The 18766-nt window shown below is 42.8% G+C and overlaps 1 protein-coding gene across 3 annotated transcripts in view; it reads right to left on the bottom strand.

Moving 5' to 3' along the window:
• The window catches only part of sh3glb2b (SH3-domain GRB2-like endophilin B2b), a 37800-nt gene extending 19468 nt beyond the window's left edge, over positions 1-18332 (bottom strand). For 2 of the 3 annotated variants that reach the window (XM_076283602.1, XM_076283603.1), the window contains exons 1-6: positions 18149-18332; positions 14565-14706; positions 11752-11880; positions 9081-9214; positions 6839-6931; positions 473-535 (exon numbers count right to left, since the gene is read on the bottom strand). In XM_076283602.1, the coding sequence (XP_076139717.1) occupies positions 473-535; positions 6839-6931; positions 9081-9214; positions 11752-11880; positions 14565-14706; positions 18149-18211 (624 nt within the window). In that variant the 5' untranslated portion in view covers positions 18212-18332. The remainder of the gene's footprint in view (positions 1-472; positions 536-6838; positions 6932-9080; positions 9215-11751; positions 11881-14564; positions 14707-18148) is intronic. The other variant, XM_076283604.1, reaches the window with a different exon arrangement.
• Positions 18333-18766: the final 434 nt, after the last annotated feature.

Genomic DNA, 18766 nt, shown 5'->3' with positions numbered 1-18766 from the left:
CTAATCCTACTTGAACAATATTTCTGAAAAGGGGGGGGGGGATCAAGCATAAACTATATCCCAGGAAACCCTGTTTTGTCAAAATTGTTTTGTACATTTGTGTGTAACTGATTCAAACATAATCAGATCATATGATGGATGTGTTTGTGATATGACAACAAAATAGAGTTATGATAAATAGTTGCATAGTTTTGACCAAACTGTTTGTCGGCAAAAGAGATAAGGGATTTTGCTAATTGGGTGTAGTGTTGTGTTAATTGTGTGTAGTGTTGAGAAATGGGCCCTGTTTTCAAAATTGTGCTTAAGCAATTGAAAAAAAACTGTAAAATAAGCGTACATGTCCATCTCAGGTGGGGTGTCTGAGTGGGATTATAGCAGTGTTTGTCAACACATGCATTTCAAACCTCAGGGGCAATACATGAATGTGTGTGTGTGTGTGTGTGTGTGTGCTCACAGCCTATGGGTCTCTTACCGCAGATGCACTGGCAGAGAGCACATAATTGCGAGGCCTTGTCTCCTGAAAATCGGGTGCAGCCTAAGGGAAAGGGGGGAAGCAGATTTCATAGGCAATCATGCATCAGCCTCAGGAACCAAACAACAAACCAAAACTCATCGACAACAAGACAAGTGAAAAGAAAATAATGGTGTAAAGAGGATAAAACGCACGCACATCCAAGTCTGATCCTGGGTGCTGGACAAAAAATGTTTCATGACGTTTCGGGCCAGCTCAAGCCATTCCTCAGACCGTCTGATGAGCTTGAGCTGGCCCGAAACGTCGCGGTACTACAATCATAACTATTGGGAGCATATACTGGTGTTGCAGACTTTTTCCTCTCTTTCTCAAAAGAAATGAATGGAGCACAGTGAAACCGCAGAGCGCAGTTGCGCATGTCTTAGATATATTGTGCTGTAGCAGCGGTTCTCAAACGGTGACGGTCTGAGGACCGGCACGCAGGATAGGACCCAATAGCAGACACCAAATCAGGAATTCAAGGGAAAAGACTTTAATGTCAAAACTTAGCTTCAAAAGGGCAGTTCAAAAATAAGGAATCTCTGACAGGGCAGGAACAAACTCCACAAATAGTAGGGCAAAAACAGTCCAACACTCAGAAGATTTCAAAACAACACGAGGCAACACGAAATCCAAAATAGTCGAAGATCACAAAAAACAAAGCTTGACACAGAGTACACTGGAGAATCAGGGAACAAGGCTCAGGTGAGGGGTATGGTCAAGGAGCAAAAGCACCTGACAAGGGTAAAACCAAAGATAATTAATGCGTAGCAAGATGGGTCGTCCTAGTTCATGTCAAAATCCTTTTAGGCAAGTCCCTCCACTCGGCGGCCATATTGCAACGCTTTTTGGGCACTCATGGGGCATCCTATTCAGCAGAAATGCGTGTGCGCAAGGCTTCACGACACCAATCTTGCTCCAGCGGCGAGTTCACAGCACATGATTGGGAAGATGTCTTCACAACACACCATATGATTGGCTCAATGTATTCACATGTCGACGTTTTGCCGAGGAAGGGGTGGGATATGTGTAGACAACGGCCATATTGGCGTTACAAACTAACCCCATGCATTTCTATGGAGGATTTTTTGAGTGCTGTGTCTCCTCATTAGAAAGTCTCTGACACAGGTCGACAATGATTTAGCCTTCAATCAGAGGAGGTTCCCTGAGAATTAGTTTCATCTTGTCATCGTAGTTTTCGACACAACGCCATCTGGCCAGGGCCACTCTCATAGTCACTCTGACTGGAGAGTCTCTCAAGATTAACCAATCAAAGTGCCCTGACCGTAGCCTAGAAATCTAGACGCGCCCCTAGCGGCAGCAAATTACATTTGCTGCCAGGGCTAGTCTAGCAACTCTCCGTTGGCTTGTGAGCTCCAGAAATCGAAACTTAATCAGGACATGTATGTATAGAGTCGTTTGGTGGGCTTAACATAATGATTGATGGCAGAGTTGCAACGGTTTGGCTTGAATTCCCTGCTACTTGAAAACAAATATCCTATTGCGTCCTATTGCGTGCAGAGGGAATTTGAAAGACAACTGATTATCCCGACCCTCGGACTGAGCACTGCGAACGGTGAGTGCCCAGACCCTACATTTTAATGTGGGTCTGGCTCGCCAGGCTACCCAGGCTTTGCTTGAGATATGAAGCAGCTCTTTTAATTGGGCAAAGATTTGTGACAAGTTACAACTTGTCATGGCTTCTAAGGGAGCAGAGGGTGTATGCAAGAAGCTGACTGCATCTTGACTAAACACGTGACAGCCTTGGCCCCTTACCAAAGTCAGTGAGTCACGGATGTTTGCCCATCCTAACAACCTGTCCAGAGGAAATGATGTGGATACTCAAATGTTTACTCTTTAATGAGGGGGAACTCAATGGACGTACTGTATACGGTGTCCTTCTGCCATGTGTGTGGTTTGTGTTTCTGTTAGCATATCCGTCAGCAAGTAGGGAATTTCTACACAGCTGCACATCAAACACAACACAGAAGGATATCCACTGAGTCAGCTACTAAAAGGATATCCAATGTTAAGCTAAATGTTTGAACAAAACTATGAGTACACATGTTGTGTGTGTATAAAAGATTAAAGGTTTGTTTTGATGGAGCCTGAGACAAAAGTTGAAGTCTAAGATAGGACATGTACACAGAAGATTACCTATCGACCCACTCACCCTTTCAATGGTACAATCCAATACCATTTTATACATTTATTGCATTCATGGAGCATCATTAAGAATTGATTTTTTTCTGAAGGTACGCTACAGACAGGCGCGTAGCAAGCGTGGGGGATGTGGGTGTTATAACTTACACACTTTTGCTGGAACACGATTCTATCCCCCCCACTTTTTTTCTCAGATTAAAATGAAAGTAAAATATGGAAATAAACACTCCCGTAAAGAGTTGGAACCGTATCTACCATAACGCACACACAAAGAGACACAAATAGGTCTGTTGATTTGATTGAATGGTCATCCAGCCAATCACATCAAAGTTAGCCAGTGAAGAACCAGAGCCGCTCTGATCAAATTCAAAGTGTGCATCTTTCAAGGTGCTGCTGCTTGGGTCTGCATTATAGCCTAAAGTCTGCAGTGAGCAGATTTCAGATAGAATTGAAATGATAATTGTTACCGCATTATGCTAATTTAGTAAACCAAAATTCACTGTCTGACTGACAGTTTTTGTCACAATGTATAAATGCAGAGAGTCAAAGTGAAAGCGGGGGTGCGCGCACCAAGGCACTTGTTTGTGCAGAAAGACCTTGGCTACTGTGGGTCTGGCTCGTCAGGCTACTTGGCTACTGTTCTCAGAGCATTTTGCTTTCTCTGTCTATGATCTGCAGCTTTTCTCAAACTATGGGCCTCCTCAACAATTAACCTACTGGTCCACATAGCCGCGAAATTAAGTTATGGTCGGTGCTGGAGATCTTAAATACGATCGCGTTCCATTTAGAACATCTTACAAACGGAGGCGTCAAGTAGCCTAAAGACACATTTGAGTTCTACATCTGAGAACTAAGATTTCCAGCATGTAGAACTCAATGCAACTCGCTTATGAGCGCTCATGCAATGTGTGTGTCCCTGCAGCAAGTGAAACTAGGTAACGTGGGCTAGAAGCAACAAATGTTTAAACAACAACGTGGCTTCCTGTAACTATTAATGGAAAAAGCATAGAAACGGCTAATCATAACCTTTAAATTGACATTAATTAAGCTGGCTATATGCAACACAATTTATTTATATTCCCTTTGCATATGTTTGGGTAGACTTCAAACGTTTTTGAATTTGAGCTTACAGTTCTGTATTCTTTATTATTATATTTATTTAGGTATTAGTGATACCTCGAAATTAGGCTGCTGTCTGTTAGGGCAATTTATTGTAGCCTGCTAACCCATATGCACAAAACATAATTTCTGAAATTATTTCTTGATTTATAACATGAGCTATGTCTCCATGTAGGGTAGTGTCAAATAGTGAAGTGATAGGTAGATCATGTAGGCCTACATGTCACATGAGCCACACATATGAGGGGCACTGCTTCTTCTGTCCCTCCCAAACTGCATTAAAATGGTGTGTTTAGCAATCAGAATTTCATTTTCTTTCGGGGTAGAAACTGCTGGACACCAATATAGTCCGCACCCCTCTCAGAAAATACTTACAACGTCCCTATAGGGAGTTATTTATAATTTGGCAAGATTGCTTCATTTTCCTATCACACAACCCCCACACTTTTAAAAAGCTTGATACGCCCCTGGCTACAGATCTCAAAGAATCCTCTGGAGCAAACACATAGTCATGACGGTGGCAGAGGAAAAAAGGGATATCCCTGGGACGGGGCCAATAGGGACAGAGAAAGCAGGAGGGAGGAGAGGAAGAGCCAAGTTCTCAGTAGCACTACAGCCCTTGTGGGTGGGGAATAGCAAGGTGCCTGTTATGATGGGAGTGTGAAATGACCAGGGAGATTCGACCAAAACTAACTGAAAAAGAAACAAAAAATAATTGACAGACCTGGGTTAAGTGGTAAACCTCCTTGATCTTTTCAATTAGGAGGCGTACCAACTTAAAACTTTGCATTACTTTCACAGACCTAGAAGTACACAAAGTTGTTAACATTACTAAAAACTAGATGTACCGCAGAGCGGTACAAAATATGACCGCCGCCCATGCAGTCCAGCACATTTTTTCCACAAAAAGAAATCACGCTGAAAGGCCTATATGATTCTAACTGTCTCACTAAATTGCATTATCCACACTCAATTCTCACTGGTATCTGCTAGACAACAAGTACCAAAACATGATTAGTTCCTAGATTTCACATGTAAAATTCATTTTATACAACCCCACCTCCATCTTGCCTGTTTATAATTCTGAGAAATTCTTGATTGTTTGTGTTATGTTTATGTTATGTGTGTGTGTGTGTGTGTGAGTGTGTGTGTGTGTGTGTGTGTGTGCGTGCGTGCTTGTGTTTGTGCCTGCGTATGTGCCTGTGCATGCAAGCGTACATATGTCTACTGTGTGAGTATGTGTCATACGTATGATTACTGTGAATGTATGTGTGTGTGTGTGTGTGTATCTGTGCACATGTGTGCACATGAAATGGGTTAACATGACCCCTGGAGGCAAACATACAGAAAAAAATGGTCATCCTAGGCCCTACAGTTCTCAAGATATTCACAGAGAACTGTGTCTGCCCTACCCTCCTTTCGGGGGGTCCAGTCCAGCGGGGGGGCTACAGATCAAAACGAAAAATGACGGTTCCATGCTATCCATGTGGGGGTACATGCCCACCAAGTTTTGTGTACCCCGGTCTTTCAGTGTCCCGGGAATCCTTGTTGGTGTACGTCACTAAATGTACACATAAATTATTTTATTGTAAGGCCCCCCATGAACGAAAGTACACAAAACTTGGCATGCATTCGGAGGGTGTCATAATGATCCTACACTTTTAATTTCGTGCAGTTTTGACCTTGTCAGCCAGAGATATTGTGATGAAAACACCTAATTTTTTGCTTTTTAATTTTTAACTAGGTGGCGCTATACATGAAATAAGTGGTAATGGGATGGGTTGACATGCCCCCTTAAGACCAACATACATAAAAAGGTGGACCTCCTAGGCCCTACAGTTATCGAGATATTCACAGAAAACTGTCTCCGGCCACCTACAGGCCAGTTGGTGTATAGTAACATAAATTAATTTATTGTGTGGCCCCCCATGAACGGAATTCCACGAAACTTGGCGTGCATACAGAGGGTGTCATAATGATCGTACACTTCCAATTTTGTACAGTTTTGACTTTGTTAGGTCACAGATACCTTCAATTACAACACCTCATTTTTACTTTTTTGTGTTTAACTAGGTGGCGCTATACATGAAATGAGTGGTTATGGAATGGGTTGACATGGCCCCTTGAGATCAACATACAAAAAAAAATGGTCCTCCTAAACCCTACGGTTTTCGAGATATTCACAGAAAACTGTGTCTGCCCTACCCTCCTTTCGGGGGGTCCAGTCCAGCGGGGGGGCTACAGATCAAAACGAAAAACGATGGTTCCATGCTATCCATGTGGGGTTACATGCCCACCAAGTTTCGTGTACCCCGGTCTTTCAGTGTCCCGGGAATCATTGACAGAAATTTGGACATGCGAAAAAGAAAAAAAAAAAAAAAAAAAAAAAATCTGACTAAACCTATATGACCGCCGCTTCGCTGCGCGGCGGTCATAAAGACAGCAAGCTCATGCCAGCTTGGTTTCCTCTTCTGTGAGTGCATTTAAACCTCCTTCCTGTGTGGCCCACTAGGGGAAATCATTTGAATGCGGCCTAGTGAGTTACTGGCAAATCTAAACATGACACTAAAAGCTGCAGCAGCCCATCTACAGCGCCCCCTACAGTCAAAAAACAAGCAAGACGTGCTTCAGCTACACACAGTGAGACGCACACAAGTACTCACATCTCCCTCGCACTGTGCAAACAACAACAGAGAAACACATTAGCGTGCACACACACCTCACAACAAGGAGAACAAAACATAGAAGCACAAGCATGTGGCTGGGGGTGGTGTACTGAGGATCATGCCAACTGGTGTGTCTTGGAATTCATTTAGGAATACAATATCTTAGGCCTATGGCAGTATAAACTTTGTTTTCAAGTAATATTTTATTGATCTAAACCTTATATTTTATATTAGAGATTTGCTCATTCAATTGTATGAAAAGGAATCAACACGGTTGCTCTAAGCATAATGGAAAAACATCCAACAGACTAGGCCACATGACAGCAAGCTGTCGGTCATGCAGACACACATACTCCCCCTAGTGGACACAGCAACTCACAGCAGCTTTGGCCTCAGCAAGCTTGGCCTTCTTGAGCCGAGCTTTGGACACATCCAGATCCAGACGCCGGTTCTCCAAGAGTCGCCTCTCTTTCTGAAAGGGAGATGGAGACAATCACAGTCAAACCTCTTTCTAAAAATGTTCAAAATGTCAAAAATGTACCATGGCCAAGTAGCCTGGCTTTTCCCAATGCTGCCTTACGCACGTGTGTTTTTATTCACGCTGCTAGGCAGCCTGGATTCTACGGACTAGGAACCAATTATGAATGTGGGTTTTGGCGCCAGCCAGGCCAATGGCAAAGAGCATAACACGTTGCATTTCATTATTTAAATAAACATGGTCCCACCCTAGACCAGACAACTAAGTCCAAACTCATGTGCCTGATGTTCGGAGTTTTGGTAAGTGTTACACGCCTCTGCATCCCCTGGAGCCTTTGGGTGGTGCATGGACCCTGTCCACATCTGAGGAATGGACTAGAAATCAAGCTTACTAGAATATCCAGGGAACTTCTGGAGTTACCACAGATCTCTAAAGGAACACTGCACCAAGTTGTTTTATGTGTGTAAGGGACATGTTTGCGGTTGAGTTCATTAGCAATTAAAAGCTAAAAGCAAATAAAAGCTAAAAGCAGGCTATTATCAAGTTTTTACGGTACATAAAATAATCATGTTTCAAAAGAAAACAAACAATTAGGTGTATAATTAAATCGAATCAATGGTAAGTCATACAGGTATCAAAGAAAAACATATAAAACTATTAGATATATAGAAATCAATACAGTTTTGCCAAACAAATCATATATCACAACTAGGGCTGTCAAAATAACTAAATAATGAGAAAAAATAACTGATTAAAAAAAATAGCGCAGATTAATCGATTCCGTATGACCTTTGACCCCGAGCCATTCTAGTCAGTAACCATTAGACTGTAAAATGAAGGAGAGAGAAGAAAATGTGCTGCCTAGATCATTGATTGGAACATTTACTTTTAAAAAACAGCCTAATGGTGTTGATAAAAATAAAGTCCTCTGCAATGTCTGCAGCAAGGAATTTGCATATCACCGGAGTTCGTCAACTCTAAACTCACACATCAATGCAAAGAAATAGTGTTGACATTGAGGGGAGTGTTAATTTATTTTCATTGTGTCCCCTGTGGCCTGGTCTTCCCGAAGCACTTGAATTTATTTCATCAGCATATTAGGTCATATCATAGACAGATTGTTATGGCCATTATTTGAACAGTGAAAATAATAATAAAAGAGTTTTTGAACTTTAATGTCACTAATGCTGATTATTCAATGATTCATTTGAATTTAAATATTTAACATACTTTCACAGCAAAAAAATATATATGTGATTAATTTAGATTAATTAATCATAGAGTATGTAATTAATTCGATTACATTTTTTAATCGATTGACAGCACTAATCACATCAACGTCAAAAATGACACTCTCTCTCTTGCACCTACCAAGGTCATGATTGATGACCAGCAAACACTCTCTGACCATGTTGCCTCAGTCGCTTGGCTGTGCCGCTTCGCACTATTCAATATAAGGACAATCCCATGGCAACATGCCACTCAGCTCCTAGTACAGACCATGGTTATCTCACGCCTTGACTACTGCAACGCCCTCCTCTGTACCTCATCTGGTCTTCCATCATCATCAGCACGTTACCCCGCTGCTCGCCGAGCTCCACTGGCTACCCTTAGTCGCCCGCCTCAGGTTCAACTCACTAGTGCTTGCATGCAGAGTGATTGCTGGGTCTGCACCCACTTACTGAAGTGTTCTCATAGGATTAGGTGACCCCTCGGCCACTGCGCTCCTCTAAGGAACGCCGTCTGGCGCCGCCGTGGTCCACCGATGGTGGAATGATCTTCCACCAGAAGATCCACCAGAGCAGGGGCATTTTAGCCCGGTAAGCCAAACTCATTTCCAACTGAATCGAGTCTGGTCACTAGCGATTGGGAATCGTTTACATGCGCATACCCAGCATGGTGATGGGTATACACATAGCGCTAACTTTGAAAGCATTGGTCCAACCTAACCAATCACATTGTTCAGGGATTCCTGACGTTACTTCCTACTTCACCTAAACTTTACAAAGTGACAAAAAACGCAGATGCAGTAGTAGTTCCTAGCTAATGGCTCCTCTGCACTGTAGCTTGAATGCTATTCTCTTGCTTTTAGTCACTTTGGATAAAAGCGTGATATTGCCATTCTGATTGGTAGATCACTCACAGAAATGGTCCTCCAGTCTCCCTCCAGGAAGTTGCGCAGAGGGGTCAGGAAGTTGATGGCTGACGTCTGCAGAAAGTCACGCTCAGCCCCACCCAATTTCTTCTGGTACTCGCCGACTGTTATAAGAGTGCTCCCTGTATGCACACAAATACAAAGAGAGACAGAAAAAGACAAAGAAAGAAAGAGAGGGAGAAAGAGAGAAAAACACAGACAGGAATTTAATTCCTGGGTCCTGTTCATCTCATGGAAGCATGTGGATAGATATTCAACTGATGTTTGTACTGCAGCCTACATCTACAATCTACATCTACATCTACCCATTTTGGATATATAAGAAGTCATGCTGCAAGCTGAAAATCTATGTGCTGTAAAACACTGTCATATAAAACCTAGCCAGACACTCCCTTGTTCTTGGCCATGTCTTCTGTGTTTATTTCAATCGTCCTGACATGGTTCTGTCAAAATCTGATGTGAATTTGAGCATTGCTTAGAGCAGTCTCTGGGCATTGCTTAGAGCAGTCTCTCTCTTTCTCTCTCTCTCTATCTCTCTCTCTTACAATGACTAGATGTCAGAACAGTGTTCCCTGGGAAAACACACAGACACAAACAGTCAAACACAGGTGCTGATAGAAAGGCTGGGTCCTTGACCAGCCCTTCAATATGATATTATACTACAGAGTATAATGGCCAACAAATCCAGTCTGATATCATCAGAAATAGAGGCTGTAAAAGCCCAGTGGGACATCTACAATAGCAATGACTTGACCACCACCTTCAGGCCACAGACCCACATTGCATCTCCTCGACACCATGCAAATGACACTACTGTAGCAAAACCACACTGCCACCTAATCTAAGAACAGCTCTTGAAGCACATATGCTCCAACATATGCTCTGTTTATGCGTATCAGCCAGTTAAGCATCCCCCATTTTTGGATATATAAGAGAAGTCCTGCTGCAAGCTGAAAAGCGATGTGCTGTAAAACACTGTCATAAGGCAATTCCATGGAGAATTGCATTTTTTGTAACATCCATAATGCCAATAAAATGTGATGGTATGGTATGATGTGAATGATTACATGAAATTTGTAGCCTGGCGGGCCATCCTATATCATTGAAATGTATAGTCTCGAATCGAACCATTCACCTCGCTTAATCCAAGGGGCGGGCAGAGAATTGTCTTTCAAACTGCCTAGGCATGCAATAGGCCAGCGCTACGACCATATCCGTATCCGGTCGGCAAAACGGCAAATACATCCTTCTTCGAAAGGAATGACTTAAGTGCATTGTGTTACTCAACTTTCAAAAAAAAAAAAAAAAAAAGCCCAACTCCTCCAAAGTTGACGCCAACGCCGATTCAAACAACTGCTCTTCGTTTGCCATAGCCACCTTCCTTGTTGTTCACCATCGCAGGACTGTCGTTATCCTGTTAAGCCCGCCTTAAGACTCTCTAACAAAATAGAGCGCTGTGATTGGATGACGTCCACGGCGTCAGCCATTAGAAATCCCTATGGTTTGATACTAGACGTACAGGCTGAGCAAATTAATTTGCCGCCGCTAGGGTGCGTCTAGATTTCTAGGCTAAGAAATTTGAGCATTTGCTATTTTTGGCTGAAGAATGTAAATGAGAAAAAAAGTTATCATTCATATCATACAAATGCCAAGGTATTTCACTGGCGTTATGGATGTGACAAAAAGTCAATTTTCCGTGGAATTACCCCATATAAAACCTAACCAGACACTCCCTTGTTCTTGGCCATGTCTTCTGACAGCTGTGTTTATTTCAATCGTCCTGACATGGTTCTGTCAAAATCTGATGTGAATTTGAGCATTGCTTAGAGCAGTCTCTCTCTTTCTCTCTCTCTATCGCTCTCTCTAACAATGACTAGATGTCAGAACAGATCTCAGGTTTCCAATAAGGAGGGGTAATGGCATATATTTCCTCCATCCTCAGCCAAGCGATGTGGGGACTGGTAATAACAGGTCAGGCCATAGAGGATCAGAGGCAGGGACTAGAGGTTAGAGGCCCAAGCATAGTGGCTCTTATCAGAAGCTCCATCCGGGGACAGAGAAGTGCTGTGATAAGATGTTGATAGAGAAAGGAAACCCACGAGCAAAATGGTGTTTGTGTTACTATTGACCTATTATGATAATCATTATGAAAAAGGTATGTGCACTGCAGAAGTTGCAACTATGTGAATCAAAAATTGCCTCATTGTGATTTGGTGGTATGAACCAAAAAAGTATCACAGTGATTTTTCCAAAAGGTTAACTGATCCATTGTTAGTGCTAACAACTATTTTATTACAAGTTTATTACCAAAAAGTCTCCGTTCTCTTGGATATTATGCTGTTTTTGATCAAGTAGTTTTGTTACCCTATGTAATGGCCATCATATTAGTATTCACTGATCATTAGGCCTGCTACGGTTATCCCCTGTGCACACACCAATTAAGACATCAGTTACTCACTTGTGTATGTAAATACCACATTCATGTCAATTCAAGTAAAACCATTTTATGCAAGTCAACAATATCTGAGAAAGATATGTATACACCAAATCTAAAGCCATCAGAGGGCTAATTCAGGCTATTTTTTTCTCAACAATGGCGATATGAGCTAATGCTGAAAGCTCCACACACCTGCAGAAAAGTTGCCTCATGCAGACTTACCATACGGAGTCCCGGGACCGAAGTCTTTAGCAGCATCCAGCATGTACTGGCCCAGTAGCTCCCCATTAGTGGTCCTCATGGGGATCTTCTTGTCCAATTTCTCATAGAAGAACTCTTCAATACGCGCACCTGAGCAGAGGCACACATCAGCGCACAGCCTATACCCAGCACTCAACAGCCACTCACAACCACTTACCCACACTCGCTCACCAACCCCCCTCCCACCACCCACCCCTCCCCTCCCCGCCCACACACACACACACACACACACACACACAGCAAATCAAAGTCCTGCACTTGTGTGAAAACAGGGAGATGAATTACAAAAGCAATCTCCACTCTGGCAAAAGAGTCGGAAATGCATCACGGACGTGTTGCGTTCAGACTTCACAGAGGACGTTTGAAAGCAATCAGTTGCCATAGCTGCATTCGGATATGGAGCTACATCAAAAGGCTTTCAAGACGCCTTTTTGGTAAGGATCTGGCACGCTAAAATGGCAAGACTTATTTTCTTTATATACACTTTAAAGCTCCATAACCTCCATTACACTGGTCACAAAGCTTGCAGGATCACCAGGCTAGAGCTACAGTCGGTAAAACAGAGAACTGCCCACCGTGAGTATAGCTCTTCTGGAACAGAATGCATACAGTATGCAATCATGTGTTTGTGTGAATGTGTTTGTGTTGTCTGTGTGCTGCTGAGACCTTGAATTTCCCCTGGGGATCAATAAAGTATCTATCTATCTATCTATCTATATATCTATCTATCACATCTTGTGTTATCATTGAGCACTGTGTCATTATCACGGAAGATAAAACTCAAATAAATCAACTATGTGCAGCTATAACAAATGGCCAAGAGAGAACTGTCATTCCTCTGTGGGAGACCTCCAACACTCCACTAACAAAACGGAGGATTTTCTACTGATGGATCACTACTGCAGTGTTTCCCATACATTGACTTATTTGTGGCGGACCACCACAATATCAACATTGACCACCACATAATGATTTTCCAGGTTGTGCTAAATTGTGCTTAAATCTGGTTAGCATCATAACCACGCTGCGCTAATTTGTTAAAAACTGTTGCATTCAAGTTAATTCTGCAAACCTACCACCACAAATACAATTCAATTCTGTGGGAAACACTGCACTGTATAGATCACAAAGGAGAGAAGCTGCACAAACTGTTCCTTCAAGGGTAATGTGCCGCTCACACTTAAACAAACACAGAAGCTATTGGGTCACAAATAAATAATAAAAAATAACCGACATACAAGACACTGAAAAAGAAAACCAAAGGTCAATGTATGTACTTAGCGTACAGCACAAACAAGCCCCTATATGATACATTGAAGCCTTTCACATGGCAGGAGAGGCACTGAATGTATGCTGGAAGCCAATCTAGTGGACTGTTTATGTTGAAGAACATGTCTTTGGCCACTGTCCTAACTCTGTAGCTAGCGTCCCCATGTTGGCAAAATTAGATGTATACCAGTTATGACAGTGGCCAAAGACATGTTCTTCAACATAAACTGTCCACGAGATTCAGGACAGTTGGCAGGACATGTGCAGGACAATAGTCTTAACAATAAGAGGTATATGAGGCCTTCTTTGCAAGTATGAGAAGACATCAATACCTCTGAAAACTACAAACAGTGTTCCTCGGGAAAACACACAGACACAAACAGTCAAACACAGGTCCTGATAGAAAGGCTGGGTCCTTGACCAGCCCTTCAATGTGACATTATACTACAGAGTATAATGGCCAACAAATCCAGTCTGATATCATCAGAAAAAGAGGCTGTAAAAGCCCAGTGGGCTAAAATCACAGATGAGGCAACCCGCTAAAGTCCTAAATGAATTTCAGAGGGTGAAACACTAGAGCACCTTTCAGTTATGCCTGTGATCTGGGGAGGTGTGGAATGGAGTGGTCACTTGCTTTCATAACTCCTTCACTAGGGCGGTTATCAAGACACTCTTCTAGCATGGCTACAAGCACTCATGTTACAGCTGGTGCCTTGCTAGAGAAGCAGCTTTTAAAGTCCCCAATCAAACAGAAGAAATCCATACAGAGCAAACGTTTACAAATGGGTCCCATTCTATTCATGGACTAGCAATCTAACAAATGCACATGATTACATTACAGAAATCTAATCCAATTTGCTAACACTGCTCAGCAGCACTGGGAATTCTAAATTAAATTCTCTAAAAGAGCATGTATTGGCAAAGTGGATGATCTCCAGTGAGGACATCCCAATACAAATGAACTGACTATCACCCATATCTACATCTTGCTGTGCAAAGATGAACAGTCCCCACCAGAGGAACTAGCTCTACACACATTCTCAGTCATTTCACCCCAACCAGAGCACTTGTACGGAGGGACCAGGACGTAGACATGAGACACAGACTTACCAGTGCTGTCAACTGGAGCATGAGAGAGCCAAAAAGTCACAGGTTAGAAGTCCCTACCACATCACAGCCCATTTACACTCTAGAGGTGTCAATGAACAGCACACACAAATCCCAGATCTCCTCACATGATAGTGGCCATGGTTACATTAGACCAAGATTATGGGATTGCTTATGGCCATTATTATGTTTCATAGTTTTAGCTTTCCTTCAGTTATTAGGAAGCATTATTGTGCATTTATGAAATGTATGCATTGGTTGTCTTTCAATATATTTTCATTCAATTACTGTGGTTTATCCCAAGTGAGTGATCTCATTAAATAGGTATATCTAGCTGATCCAGAGGCCAGATCCCCTTTCTCACGTAGTGCATTGGGAGGAGAGGGTCTGGAGCTTACTTGGGTTGGGCTGCAGAAGAATCTCGGTCTGTCTGAAGATCTTCTCTGTCCAGTTCTTGGTGCAGTCTGCCCGAGCAATCAGGTTCTCAAGGTGCGCGTCAAGCTCGGTCTTCTCCGCCTGGCCCAACTTCTCCTCTGTAAACTTCAGGGCAAACAGAGATGACCTTAATGTATTAAATAAGTATATATACAATATATATATATATATTTGGGAAGCCGTGGCCTACTGGTTAGCGCTTCGGACTTGTAACCGGAGGGTTGCCGGTTCGAACCCTGACCAGTAGGCACGGTTGAAGTGCCCTTGAGCAAGGCACCTAACCCCTCACTGCTCCCCGAGCACCGCTGTTGTTGCAGGCACTGTGTGCTCACTGTGTGCTGAGTGTGTTTCACTAATTCACGGATTGGGATAAATGCAGAGACCAAATTTCCCTCACGGGATCAAAAAAGTATATATACTATTATCTTTCCTCGGACGATTTCCTAATCAACTACTCTCTTGACCTGTGATGGTCAAAAATAAATCTCTCCCATTTCCCGTGGACAAATTGCAAACCATCCCCAAAAAACAGACCTGTTATGCTTATGACTGTGAGAATGAATGAGGCAATTCCATCACCAATGAGAGCTTGCATCTTTCATCTGCCACCCACACACCTCGGTGGATGAGAGCCATAGACACTGCACACACTAACCCAGGGCTACAAGAGGGCCATTTGACACTATATCACTGTGGTTCATTTTCTATCGTCACATGAGCTACAGCACATTTCAGGCTGCCACCAGGGGATACAAAAATGAATAGATTTCATTATAACAAGATAATATCAACAAGCTATCTGAATTGTCCTGAAAGGAAATCGTGCAGGGACACAAACAGCTTTTCTTCGGGAAACAAAATCTTACATGTGCAAGAATTTTGTGTGAACTGGTGAATTTATTGAGAAAAGCCTAGATGTTCTAAAGGTATTACTATGTCACCACACCAAGTGTGATAGTCACATTCATGAAAGAAACACCTGCTTCATTAATATCTTCACAGCATGAATGCACCAAACAAAAACATTTAGAGCACCAACTCTTGGAGGCAAAGGCACAGTCAGTGAGTCAGCCTCAGGGATTTTAATTCAGGTACTCTTTTAATTACATCCTAGCCCATTTTCCTGGAACAGAGCGTAATGATTGGCTCAGGGGACCCGCCAGTCAAACTAACAGAGCATCTGACTGGCTTACGGGACAGAGAATCCCTGCCCAGCCGATGACTGTGCTGCTTGTACGTCACTCTGGCTCTGATCATCTTATGGCAAGCGCACACACCCCTGTCTGCTAAAAACACACCCTTATCTCGTCACAGGAGAGCAGAGACAACCAACCATGGCAACCAGGCTTTTTTCATCCTCATCCCAAAAATGCCCTACATCTGGGTGAAACTGCACTGAAATAGATTACCTTCTGTTTCTGTTCACCATCTCTCCCCAACACATCCTGGCTGAATGATTGATTTACTGACATCTACTCTGCATATATACAGTATAGAAAACTGTCCCAGAATGCACTTTTCAGAGCATCCTTCATTTTGCTTCACATATACTGTAGGCCTTTTCATCTTCTAGACCTGCATCTACTAGCTACTACGATAAACAGCACCGAAGTGTCAACTGAATAGTCTACACAAGAGAACTGAGAGGAGAGGTGAGGAGAGGAGAGGAGAGGTTGCATGACATGAGACAACCACATCACCTAGTCCCTGATAACTGTCATTGTGTGGCCTATAGAGATAATAATGTTTGCCACTATCAGTTTGCCAAGGGCAGAGTGACTAAGAATTTCAGTAACTCTAGTCAGTATGAGGTTCTCAGCATTACTGACCAGAGGTACAATTCTGGATATCAAATACCCAACAACATAAAATGATCATATTACAAGCACAATATCTTCTAAGATAAAGGAAGCTTGCATGTGCTTGAATGAGAAAGTGTTTGAGCTGATGGGGTCTTTCTTCTCTGACCTTGTTCTGAGCACGCTCGGCTGAACCTCTCTGGGGTTTCCCTATGCACTCTGCAGGGGTTGTAGTGGCATGAGTCAGGCCTTTTAGGACATAGAGGACTTGGCACACAGGCTCTCTATGCATTTGTGGTGAATAATGGACTAGACTTCCAGGAAGTATGAACAGTGTGCTTGATCTTAAACATGTTTGATGGCTGAGACCATTTATCACACTAGAGAAAATACGTATGTGTAGAAAATCAACAACTCCTGGTGAAACCATGGAGTACCATGTCTATATATTTATTCTTCACAAAGTATAGGATTTTCAAATGACGTCAAACATTAGGTTGGAAAGCATGGACAGACTAGTATCAGTAGTCCCCTAAAATAAACTACCATCAGACAGTTTCCTTAAGCAGGATGATTGATGGAGGAGATTGCAGGGCCCGCAGCACAGTATGCAGAGCAGTTCGCTCCACACTTACAGGTCCCCTCACTGGGAGGAGAACAGGTCTGCTTACACAGTCAGAAAGTGACAGCCTAAAAGGAAACACATACAGGCTAACAGATTACCCTCGGGATTTCCTCCCCAGGCTAGACCTCCTACAGTTCACTGTCACATGGTTCGTCATGAGGGAACACTGCAGGGAAGTCAAAAGCCTCCAATCCTGGACTTATAATATTTTCAAGTTTTTGTCTTTTAATAAGCCCTTTTTTACGGGGGAAAACTGTGTAGCATTTAACCGTAAGTGTAACATTATCACCAATATGGCTGCATCCACTGTGTGCGTGTCTTGGGAAATACCAGAGCCCTAGGGCACGTAGCCATTTATTTTGGATTGTTTGTTAATGATAACAGTGGTGGAATACATACTTATACAAGACCAACACCACAATTATTCATTAGTCAAGTAGATGGCCATTTACTGTAATTCTACTCATTAAGCAGCTGGTCTTTTGAAACGTTATCAGCGGATTAAAGATGCATTGTGAGACATTATGATTTCAGCCCGTGACAGGTCCACCTGCAGACGTAGGCTAGGGTGACTCAGTCACATAAGGTGCTTAGGAGCTTTCATCTCTATTGCCAAACAACCGAGCCGATAACTTCAGGTGAATTCAGACTGTCGCTCAAACTGCTTCTTTGACACAGGGCATAAACCGTCCGTGTCCATGCACAAACACACTAGCTCGCACTTGGGGCAGTTAGGCTACTTGGTGCGGCACAGCCCGTATCCTGGTGACTATCACATGCACCCTTCGACCCAACAATGAGCAACAGCCATAAATAATGGATTGTCTTAGCCTGGCTTTATCGGCTTACAATGACGGGAAAACGGTGCATACACCCCAGTAAAAAATAGTGAGGACATTCATTTTGGTGGCATATGGTAGGCTACGATGCGCACAGGTGCAGCACGACTTCAAAGTTACAATTGCGTTTGAGTTGGGACTATCCTCTCCATGAAAGATAATATGGGGGCGGACATTCACCCATCCATCCATCCATTAACGCCGTTCACATTTTAGTCGAAGTACATAAACATCATTAACGCTGCGCGTTGCGAGTGTTACATTGTCCTAAATAGTGAACATACCTGAACGGCCCGGGTGAAGAAGACGCCCGCATCCGACGCCAGCTTTTTCACATTGAAATCCATCGTTTAAACCTCTATGCTGCTATGCGTTTCAGAAACATCGGCTTGCTCTTATCCCCCACAACGAGGACGGGGAGCCCAGTGCGTACTGAGATGCGGCGGTGCGTGGCATAGGCAGAAGGAGGCTACCTAGCCTCTAATCTGCTAGCATCCGTCATATCGGAAATCCTCAACCCACCCTGGCTTTAAAGGAGACCGGTATAAAAACCCACCGTTTTAGTCTATTGATATAGTTTCAAGGCAGGAGACAGTCACGATGCAGGCAGCTGGCAACCATTGAAAATGCAGTCTAACACTGGCTGTAATCTGCTGCAATACATAAAACTGTACGGTTTCAGTAGCCTAAATTATGACTAAATCATCAGTCTCAGCAACATTAGGCCTATGCTCTAATATAGCTGATAGCTACAGTAATTTTATTGTAACATTTAAATTAATATTTAATATAAATATTCTGATATTTTAAAGGAATATTTAAAATGATAATAGTATAGGCTAATATTTCACATTTAAAATCATCGTTAAAAACAGCCAAATCTAAACAAGACGAGATATTAG

Source organism: Alosa pseudoharengus, unplaced genomic scaffold (genome assembly GCF_046254945.1).
Source record: "Alosa pseudoharengus isolate Yale_2024_CS ecotype anadromous, Long Island Sound unplaced genomic scaffold, YU_APseudo_1.1 YU_APseudo_1.1_scf_14, whole genome shotgun sequence".
Classification (NCBI taxonomy): Eukaryota; Metazoa; Chordata; class Actinopteri; order Clupeiformes; family Clupeidae; genus Alosa; species Alosa pseudoharengus.
The sequence above is the reverse complement of the archived record's forward strand: the minus strand, read 5'-3'. Positions and strand labels throughout refer to the sequence as shown.